The 11,358-nt window shown below is 35.5% G+C and overlaps 1 protein-coding gene across 1 annotated transcript; it reads left to right on the forward strand.

The window, feature by feature from the left end:
* On the forward strand, positions 1,391-10,843 carry LOC109354313 (topless-related protein 3-like). The gene is made up of 25 exons (XM_019596719.1): positions 1,391-1,822; positions 3,349-3,528; positions 3,627-3,740; positions 3,940-4,098; positions 4,472-4,652; positions 4,756-4,885; positions 5,161-5,276; positions 5,406-5,538; positions 5,650-5,759; positions 5,882-5,951; positions 6,027-6,100; positions 6,172-6,267; positions 6,343-6,435; positions 6,722-6,849; positions 6,969-7,203; positions 7,295-7,462; positions 7,557-7,634; positions 8,009-8,161; positions 8,242-8,352; positions 8,475-8,654; positions 8,742-8,870; positions 8,977-9,072; positions 9,774-9,956; positions 10,043-10,218; positions 10,390-10,843. The coding sequence occupies exons 1-25, from the start codon at positions 1,743-1,745 to the stop codon at positions 10,601-10,603; spliced, it is 3,387 nt and encodes a 1,128-aa protein (XP_019452264.1). The 5' UTR covers positions 1,391-1,742; the 3' UTR covers positions 10,604-10,843.

Here is an 11,358-nt window from a genome sequence, read left to right on the forward strand (position 1 = left end):
TGGTTAAATGATATTATAATTATAATTAAAATGATTGCATCTAACTCAACTCAAAATCTAACTTATATTGAGACATTTATAAAATTCACATGCATCTAACCAAATTCTAAGACAAACCTATCTCTTTGGGTACTTTAAAATATATCATTGAACAATGAACACATATTATAGAAACTCGTTACAATTGTTATTCCTCAATTAGTAAATACATTAGAAGTTAATTTGGAATTCATGGGATCATCTTTTAAAAATGCAAAATGCATTTTAAGTGGAATCTTTATATCTTTTTTTCATAGTTTCATATAATTGATTAGTATCTCAATTCATCTCTAACAATTTCCCAAAAATATTTAAATGGAAGCCACATAATTTCTCTTTTTATTATTTACATGTTTATTAAACACTTATTTATAGTACATATTATCATTAATCCTAATAAGGATTTTGCTTTAGGACCAAGTAAGCAGAATTGGTGAGTATCCTCTTTATTATTAGAGAAAGTGTATCAGAAAAACAAAACAAAAATGAGAATGATATAATATTACGAGTCTAAAATCTAGGCATCACCTGTGTAAAGTTTTTTACACTTTCAATACATCATTATCATTGATTTATATTATATTTGTTTAAGAGTCAGTAATGATTAAAATATGACTGATCAATGATTTACTGACAATGTAAAAATACATTTGTACTCTTAGTATATACATACTAAATCCAAACATATTCCCTCCTTAAATATTATATATATATATATATATATATTATATTATATTATAAGAGAGAAAAAATGTATACGTAAACAATAAATGACTTTTATATATTGTTACAATATCATCTACCATTTATATTTAAACATTATTGATTATTTAAAAAAATAACTCAATAAATTATAGATAATATACAATTATGTATAAATCTATACTTACAATGCCTAACTATTAGAATCATATTATAATAAATATTACAATCATATTTTGTCTATCAAATATGGGAAACATTACATATTTTAGAAAAAAATAGGGTACATAGTAAAATGAAGATAAATTTTGATTTCCTTAAATATAACAAAGTCCAAGCTAGAAAGAATGAGCATCTGACTATAAGTGTGAGACAACTAGACAAAAGTACAGAACCTCAATGACGAAACAAAAAACCGACACCGAAATGTGGGCCCATAATAAAACTCTTCCCGCGCGTGTACTTGCCTCATCATAAAAACCAAACCCGCAAAAATCTCGCGAGAAATAGTTTATATAGCAGGAGAACTTCAATTCTGGATTTTCCAAAGCGAAAGCGACAGCACAAAAAATAATGGTGTCGTAGTGGACGTGTGTAACCACTATTAACTATATTTGAATCAATGGTTTCGAATCCGCAACACTCTCTATCACTCACCAAATGATAATTCACAATTCAACGTGATAAGTACTTGCACGTATCACATCGCTTAATGCACTTATCTCTGATGGGTCAGTAGAAAAAGAAAGACCCTATGCATCAATGATAGTGAGACCAAGTTCTCTCTTTCTCTCTCTCTATCTCAGATTTTCTTATCCGCAGCCTTTCAAACCCTAGAAACTGTTGAACTCTGAGCGCAAAAATTCTCAAGTTTGAGTTTGTGTGGATCAGTTTTGATTTTGTATTTGGTTGTTGGAATTTGAGTTCTGAGCTGTTTTTTTTGTAAGATCGGTGTTCAGAGAACGGAATTAAACGGTTTCGTTTCAGATTTGAGGTTGGATATGACTTCTTTGAGCAGAGAATTGGTGTTTCTCATTCTCCAGTTTCTGGAGGAAGAGAAGTTCAAAGAATCGGTGCACAAGTAAACACTTTTGTCCTTTTCTATTTGTTTTCTCTGTTTTTACTTTGAAAGTATTTATATATGTGATTGTGGGTTGTTTGGGGTTGTGTTAATTAGAAATGACCTAATCTGGTTTTAAATGGTTTTTGGGTCTAGTAGCTGAGAAATGTTTGGTAATTAGCTGAATAATTGAGAAAACATTTCTAAGTTTATATCTTCAAGGTTGTTTTATATATTTTTTAATTTACAATTTTGGATGTGAGTAGCTAAATTACGGTGTTGGCTTGCAGTATAGTCCCTCCAGTCATTTTGGTTAGTTTCACATGGATTAAGAAATGTGGAAACATCATGCTTTTATTAACTTTATCTAAACTGCTCTTCATTTATTGTGTATAGAACTTTCAATAGAGTCTAGGACTAAAACAAAATCCAGAAGGGTCTTTATAAAAATGATTGGAGGTAGTATATTGTTAGGAATTCCAAGTGCGAGTAATATGTGGGTAATAGAAGTCTTACATTGGTGGATAAGTTAAAGTGCATATAAGTGGTAAGACTCATAAGCTTAGGGCCTTAAGATTGAGTCAAGGTGTAGTGTCAAACTCACTTATATGGTTTTTCACTTAACCTGTTTGTTAGATCTCCCGTTGCTTTGGGTTTTCCCATTCCTAAGATATACTTGACTTGTATTTTGACCATTGAATTTTGTATCAGGATCCAATTACTCTGCCAACTGGACAGCTGCTACAATATATTTTGTTCTTTCTTTGCTTATTCGTTTATATTTCACTTGGTCTTGAATTGTTTGAATTCGGAAGTTAAACTTGTAAGAGAAATGTTATATCTTACTACAGATACTTCTACCCACTTAAAAGTTGATATATGTCTTTAAAACAATAGTTGATCTTTGACTTTTTAAACATTTTATCTTTTTCCAAGTGAGAGGGTGAGCTTCGACGCAACAATAGGGTTGTTTGCCTTGTGATCTGGAAGTCATTGGTTCAATCCTGGAAATAGGCTCTTCCCATGCAAGGATAAGCCTGTTTACATTTACCCTCCCAAAACCCAATAGGTGAGAATCTCTTGCAGTGGGTCATCCTTTTTGTCCCATTCCAAGTGGGCAAAGAGGATTTGTCGGTAGATTTGTAGCATTTCTAAACTTGTAAACCTTTTACCGATAATAATCGGTTCCTTCAATCCAGAAAGGATTAGTTACATAATGTCGTTATGTCGAAGTTGGGAATGAAATGATGATAAAATAAAACGAGGACTCTTTTTCCTCCTTAACATAGGATTTCCTGATTTGGACCACAATAGGTTGGGGTTAGTGGGAAGCTAACTACCTGCTGAGGAGAACCTTGACAAAGGTTCGAGCCCTGGATACACCCCTTGTGGGAGGTCCTAACTGTAGTCCCTCATGCCGTAAGAGATTAATCTCACACTTAAAGGTGTGGGAATATCCTGGGAAACAAAAATTGAATTCTGATTGTCATTTGGAGTCGACAATATTGTTCGTTTCATTTTTTTACTTCGCTTCTCAATACATCCAGGCTCGAGAAAGAATCAGGGTTTTTCTTCAACGTGAAGTACTTTGAGGAGAAAGTGCAGGCTGGTGAATGGGATGAAGTTGAGCAGTACTTATCTGGGTTTACCAAAGTTGATGATAATAGATACTCCATGAAAATATTCTTTGAAATAAGGAAGCAGAAATATCTGGAAGCACTTGATCGGTATATAGTACTTTGTGTCCATTTGAACTGTTTTCTATTTGCGCTTATTATGGAACTTCACATCTTGCTCTGTCTTTGGTGTTTTCTCAAAATTTTAGACAAGAGAAGGCAAAGGCTGTTGAGATATTAGTGGGTGATTTAAAAGTGTTCTCCACCTTCAATGAGGAACTATACAAAGAAATCACACAGCTGTTAACTCTTACTAATTTCAGGTAACATCTTGAGTGAATGAGATTTTACACTTGAGTGAATGTAATCTAATGTATTGTTTGTTGGTTACTTCTCTTGTCTCTTGGGTGAATGAGATTTTACACTGGATTCATATCTCAATATTTGTGAATTTTGATTCAAAACTTAGACTAATGAAGTGGCAGAGGTGACAGTTAAGTGGTATTCTGTTTCATATTACAGGGAGAATGAGCAGCTGTCCAAGTATGGTGACACTAAAACTGCTCGAAGCATTATGTTGATAGAGCTAAAAAAGCTCATAGAGGCAAATCCTCTGTTTCGTGATAAGCTTATCCTCCCGACTTTTAAGTCATCAAGACTCCGCACTTTAATCAATCAAAGGTATATGATTAAACAAGTTAAAGCTTTCTTCTGATCGTTTCTTTCTCTAAATTTTGCTTGCTTTGTTGATTCACTTCTGCGTAGTAGTTGGGCTATTTTTTTTGTCTTATTGACGGATATTCCACTTGGAAGTGATGCCACCATGTGGAAAATGAAAAGTAATTCATGTGGTTTTATATTCTGTAAATGGATAGCTAGTATATCTCAGGATTTTGCATGAGGTTTTAACTCCTTATGTATCATTGTTTTAATTGCTAATATTTGGAAGTTTTCGCACACTTAGTTAATTCTTCTAAATTTCATATTTAGCTTGTAATGCGTTGCCTTTTCCTTTTGTAGTCAGTTAATCTATCTGCCTTCCTTATCAATGCAGTTTGAACTGGCAGCACCAGCTTTGCAAAAACCCAAGGCCAAACCCAGATATTAAGACTTTATTCACAGATCACTCATGTTCATCTCCTAATGGTCCTTTGGCACCTACACCTGTCAATCTTCCGATATCTGCAGTTGCAAAGCCTGCTGCGTATACTTCACTTGGAGTTGGAGCTCATGGTGTATGATACCTTGCTTTTTATACAATGTCTTACATTTTTAAATTGATTAATAATATAATTGTTACCATTTTGATTAATCAAGATTTTTATTTATTCTGTATAGCCCTTTCCACCTGCTGCTGCACCTGCTAATGCTAATGCATTGGCTGGTTGGATGGCCAATGTCTCAGCTTCATCATCTGTCCAAGCAGCTGTTGTCTCAGCATCTACCATACCGGTCCCACAAAATCAAGGTTTGAAGAGCAATTATCCCATTATCCCCCCCCCAAAAAAAATGGTATCCCTAATTTTGCTTGCGACTCTCAGAAGTTGCATGTTATTCATCCTAGTTTTTTACTCTTTTTAAGTTCAATTCTAAATGAATTATTGTCACTAGTATTTTGGCAGTTGCAATTGTATTTACTTGGCTAAGCGATCAGGAGACTATGTTCTTGTATTTACTTGTTCAACAATTTCATAACAGCATGTCATGATTTAAGCACTCACCCCACCTTTTTTTATTGAACAGTGTCTATCTTGAAACATCCTAGAACTCCTCCAACAACTCCTGGGATGGTTGATTATCAAAATGCTGATCATGAACAGTTAATGAAAAGATTCAGGCCTGGTCATTCTGTTGAGGAGGTAATTTTGATAATTCTGTTCAATTTGTCCGTGTGTCACTTATTTTGTGATGCAAAGGAATCATCTGTTACCTCTGGTTATGTAAAGGTTGGTAGCTCATGTCAGTACACTTAATTTATATAATTTCAGGTTTCATATCCTTCAACTCGACAAGCCTCTTGGTCACTGGATGATCTCCCAAGAATGGTTGCAATGACTTTGCATCAAGGATCCTCTGTAATAAGCATGGATTTTCATCCTTCTCACCACACCTTACTTCTTGGTATTGTTTATCATAATCATGTTCTGTATGTAATATCTTGCTGAAATACTGACAAAAATATGACTTACAGTTTTATTTTTCTTCCTAATGGTATATATTTCAAATGAGCAGTTGGTTCTGTTAATGGTGAAATCACCCTCTGGGAACTCAGTTTGCGTGAAAGGTTGGTTTCAAAGCCATTCAAGATATGGGATATGCAGTCATGCTCGTTGCCTTTCCAGGTTTCATACTCTGCAATAAAATAAGTAGCTTAAAAGCGGGCCACTATATTATTATGCCAGACCATTTGTCTTGGCACTTGAGAATTCAAAATCTTCGGAATTTATGGTTGAGGATTTTGCAGGCAGCTGTGGTTAAAGATGCACCCATTTCTGTCAGCCGTGTCACTTGGAGCCCTGATGGGAATTTTGTGGGTATGTATGTGACTTCCTTTTTCTTAAATCCTTTGGAAGCCTTAGATCAATATCTAACAGGTTGCTTTGCTGTAGGTGTTGCTTTTACTAAACATTTGATTCACTTATATGCCTATACTGGATCAAATGAGTTAGCCCAGCGTATAGAGGTGAGATTCTTCTCATCATAAGTTGCCCAAGTTTTTATTGCGGTTTGATTTACTTCTCCTTGCTGATACAGGTTGATGCCCATATTGGTGGTGTGAATGACTTGGCATTTGCTCATCCAAATAAACAGCTTTGTATTGTCACTTGTGGGGATGATAAGTTGATAAAGGTGGATAAAATTTACGATTGCAATTTTGGATTATGCAAAAATTATCTATTTTTCTGAAGAAGGAACTCTTAATAGGTGTGGGATTTAAATGGACGGAGGCTATTTCACTTTGAGGGGCATGCAGCACCAGTATATTCTATCTGCCCTCATCACAAAGAGAACATTCAGGTACAAAGTAGATATCATTCTTGAAATGTTAATTTTCTGGAAGGTTTTATGAAATATTTCACTTGCTATAATTCAATTGGTCTGTACTTATTTAATTTACGTATATGTCATGGTTATTTGAACGTTAAACTTGTAAAAACAACTTTTATTTTGGTCTTAGAAAATTACAGCCCCCATCTCATTTCCACACATATTGGCCCCTTTACACGAAGATATATATTGTTTAACTACTTGCAAGCTCTACGCATATACGCGGACATTAAAGGTTGTTATTTTAACTTTGTAGTTCATATTTTCAACTGCCATTGATGGGAAAATAAAGGCCTGGTTATACGATAACATGGGTTCTAGGGTTGACTATGATGCTCCTGGTCACTGGTGTACTACAATGCTTTACAGTGCTGATGGAAGTAGGTAAGATGGATTTGGGTGTGGATAACTATCTTTTAAGTTTTATGTTCAATGGATAATTGATATGAAAGTGTCTTATCAATTATCACGTCTTCCAATGATTTCTGCTGACCTTTCTCCAGATTGTTTTCTTGTGGGACGAGTAAGGATGGAGAGTCTTTTCTTGTTGAATGGAATGAAAGTGAAGGAGCCATTAGGAGAACATACAATGGATTCAGAAAGAAATCTACTGGTGTTGTGCAGTTTGACACAACTCAAAATCGCCTTTTGGCTGCAGGTGAAGATGGGCAGATAAAGTTTTGGGACATGGACAATATTAATCTTCTAACAAGCACTGATGCAGATGGTGGATTACAGGTCAGTATTTTATGGTTAACTGTTTTGAGTCCTCTGGAGTATAACTCCACTTTATAAGACATGCCTTACATGATTGTATGAATCTATTTAGGGCCTTCCACGCTTGAGATTCAATAAGGAAGGGAATATTCTTGCTGTTACTACTGTGGACAATGGATTCAAGATACTTGCTAATGCTACTGGTCTTAGATCCTTAAGAACAGTTGAAACGCATACATTTGAAGCATTGAGGTCACCCACTGAATCCACTGCAATCAAGGTAGTCATATAGTTTTTTTTGTTGCTTGGTTCCTAATGATGTGATCAAAATATGTTCGTAATTGTGTACTGTCCATTTTGTTTATGTTATCTAGGTATCCGGCCCTTCTACTGTTAGCCCTATCAACTGTAAAGTGGAGAGAAGCTCCCCTGTCAGGCCTTCTCCAATTCTTGTATGAACCTGACCCTGTGAACTTAATAATCATGGTTATGATGTTAGCAGGACATTGGTAGACATTTCATTTCTTTATACACTACACACACATGCACCATCTTGTGGAAATGGTTTGGTGGTCCTTTTATTCATTCTTATAGTATGCACAACTCTGGTATGCTATGCCATTGCATGTATGGAGGACTACCTTTTGGATATGCATAAATTTTACTTCATGGAGAAAATGTCCTTCTTATCTGGCCTCACTATTAGATCCAGAATGTGGAGTTGAATTTGCTTTATTTTTTTATGTTACTTTTGACTTGTGAATTATTTGGTGCATCTTGATACTTATTTGCAAGTCATTAATTGGTTTTGGATTTTTCAATCAAGAATGGAGTTGATCCCATTGGTCGAAGTGTAGAGAAACCAAGAACAGTGGAAGATGTAATAGAAAGAACTAAACCATGGCAGCTGTCTGAAATTCTGGATCCTGTCCAATGTCGATTAGTTACCATGCCTGGCAGCACAGATTCTTCCAGCAAGGTGATGACTGTTGACATGCCATATTCTATTGCAAACTTCATGTTTTGTGCATTGCTTTGATGCTCTGATTAAATATATAGGTTGTTCGACTTTTGTATACGAATTCTGGTGTTGGTATTTTGGCACTTGGTTCAAATGGTATTCAGAAGTTGTGGAAGTGGGCTCGCAATGAGCAGAATCCCACTGGGAAGGTTCGTATTAACTAAAGAGTTACTTTATTTATTTCCATCACCAGTCCTTTCCTTTCTCTACACTTTTTATTAGTTTCTCCCTTTCCGTAGTGAACAGAAATATGTTATTTATGTGATTACAGGCCACAGCCGGTGTTGTTCCCCAACATTGGCAACCCAACAATGGTTTCCTTATGACAAATGATATCTCAGGTGTCAACCTTGAAGAAGCAGTTCCTTGCATTGCACTTTCAAAGAATGACTCCTATGTTATGTCTGCCTGTGGTGGAAAGGTTTCACTATTTAACATGATGACATTCAAGGTGTGTGTCCAGATATACAATCTTGTTGTATTCTATAGTTGTTAAGTTTACTGATTATATGTACTTTTAATTTACGTTTTTTTACAGGTAATGACAACATTCATGCCACCGCCTCCTGCCTCTACCTTCTTAGCTTTCCATCCCAAGGATAACAACATTATAGCCATTGGGATGGAGGATTCAACCATTCACATTTACAATGTCAGAGTAGATGAGGTGACTACTATCTGTAACAGCTTATTTCCTCATTGTGTGGTTACATGATTTATTTCTAAAAAATCTCAGACGAACATATTTATTTCTATTTGGGGGTATATTCTAGGTCAAATCAAAATTGAAGGGTCATCAGAAGCGTATTACTGGTTTAGCCTTTTCAACCCATCTTAACATCCTGGTTTCATCTGGCGCTGATGCTCAAGTAAGTCTTTAAACTGTTCTCCTTCCTTGTAAGATTCAAAGTGGGCCTGGAAAACCATGTATGTCAGTTAGCGTCTAATAATTCGATTTTGAGATCTTGTTGTTAGTTATCTTACTTTCTATTATTTGTAGTGATTCCTTGTTATGTTAGATCTGCTTTCCAATGTAAGATAACAAAATAGTCTTGCTTGTAGATCCTGGACTTGTATGAAATTAGATAAAACAACCCCACTTCGTTGATATTATTTTATGAGGAGGTGCAAATACTTATAATGTGTTATCTAATTTCAGAAACCAAAATCACTCTTTATTTCATTTTGCTTAGACTCTGTGTTTTTCTGTTAAGTTAATTAAATCTTTTTGCCCAGTTTTTTTTAAATGTTTATTTAGTTTAACTCCTTTGATTTTTTTTTTTCTAATAGTTAGCTAAAGAGGGCGTGAGGAGGTTGTAAATGATGAGTAGATGCACTTGTGTGCAAATTCCTTTCTGGCTTGTTGCACTTAATAAATTTGTCGAGTTCCTTTTGTTTTGCCCCCTGCCCTTGCAATTTTTGGTGCTATATCTGAAGTACACATGTTTTATTCATATGTGCCTCTACTGCTCTTATCAATTGCACTGTTTTCCTTATTAGGTAACATTATCGCTTGTCGTGATCAATGTTTTCACTTTTAGTTTTACGAGTTTCCTGTCATTTTGTACAGCTTTGTGTGTGGAGCATTGATACATGGGAGAAAAGAAAAGCAATTCCAATACAATTACCAGCAGGAAAGTCACCTGTTGGTGATACACGAGTCCAGTTCCATTCAGATCAACTCCGCTTATTGGTAGCCCATGAGACCCAGTTGGCAATATATGATGCCTCTAAGATGGATCGCATTCGGCAGGTAGGAAGATTCTTCTACTATTCATATAGCATGTGGTTGATGTCAAAATAAAATTGAGATATGCTCACTGATTCTTTTTTGTTCAGTGGGTTCCACAAGATGCTCTGTCTGCTCCCATATCATATGCAACATATTCCTGCAACAGCCAGTTAGTATATGCTACATTTTGTGATGCCAATGTTGGGGTTTTCGATGCGGATACCTTAAGACTTAGATGTCGTATTGCACCATCAATATGCTTGTCACAGGCAGCTTTAAGTGGGTAAGTTTCAGTTCAGTGGATCGGACCCACTTTAGTCTTGATTATGTATTAAATTTTGAAAATTTTGGTGCATTGAAAACTCTGCTTAGTTATTTGGCGCTGTTTCAATTTGTAGACACACTAGTATTTTTGTGGTGGAGCTTGATATTTGATCCATTTTGTGAATTGCAGAAGCCAAGCTGTATATCCTCTTGTTGTTGCAGCTCATCCACTAGAGCCAAACCAGTTTGCTGTTGGGTTAACAGATGGGTCTGTCAGAGTGATAGAACCCACTGAATCAGAGGGTAAGTGGGGATCTTCTCCTCCTATTGACAATGGAATATTGAATAGGACAACATCATCATCTACAACAAGCAACCACACGGCCGATCAGTCCCAACGATAGGATTCATTGTATGATATCAGCATAGTTCGGTCCACTAGTAATTTTATCAGCCTAGATATTTAGATTTTGATACCTCAATTTGTCTAATCATGTCAGGTAAGCTTGGCAATAAAATGGTAAATTTTTAGATGTATGTGCCCTTGTATACTTTAATTTATTCTACACAACTCAATTTGATTGTTTATATGTCAGTGTAATGTTGTTTCTTGTAACAATCTGAATCTGTTAATTCTCCTTACAATACTCTAGATGAAATCTATTTGATTATTATTGGATAGGAACTAAGAAATGTCAGAGAGTTCCATTCCCAGATTGTGCTATTCTTTTTTTATTGTAGATTGTAGATTCTTCCCACATCCCCAAGTTTGCAAAATTACCTTTCTCCCTTCACTTCACCTTCTTATCTTTGAAATCCTAATGGTCTATTTGGAAGCTAGACTTTGGAGGGAAAAAGGGAAGGCTTAGAAGTCCTATCAAAATTGTATTTCATGGATCATAAGCTTTTTCTTTCCCTCGTGCTCTCCAAAAACCAACTTGCGAATAGACTATAACTCTTTTTATTTTTTCGGATGAGATTCAGACTTCTATTTCAGCATCAATATGGTAGCAAGCACTAGTACAGCCATGTTTGCTGCTACTTGCTTTTCTGGGAGACAGCATGACATGTCATGTGTTTGAAGCTCTGTTAAAACCTATATCCATAACCTTGCCCTCAGGACATGCATAACAATAGTATGGAAGGAGCCTTATGGACT

Source organism: Lupinus angustifolius, chromosome LG08 (genome assembly GCF_001865875.1).
Source record: "Lupinus angustifolius cultivar Tanjil chromosome LG08, LupAngTanjil_v1.0, whole genome shotgun sequence".
Classification (NCBI taxonomy): domain Eukaryota; kingdom Viridiplantae; phylum Streptophyta; class Magnoliopsida; order Fabales; family Fabaceae; genus Lupinus; species Lupinus angustifolius.

Coding starts and splice junctions, on each gene's coding strand:
- LOC109354313 (XM_019596719.1), top strand. CDS start 1,743: ATGACTTCTTTGAGCAGAGAATTGGTGTTTCTCATTCTCCAGTTTCTG. Junction 1,823..3,348: donor TTCAAAGAATCGGTGCACAA/GTAAACACTTTT, acceptor CAATACATCCAG/GCTCGAGAAAGAATCAGGGT. Junction 6,268..6,342: donor GGGATGATAAGTTGATAAAG/GTGGATAAAATT, acceptor AACTCTTAATAG/GTGTGGGATTTAAATGGACG.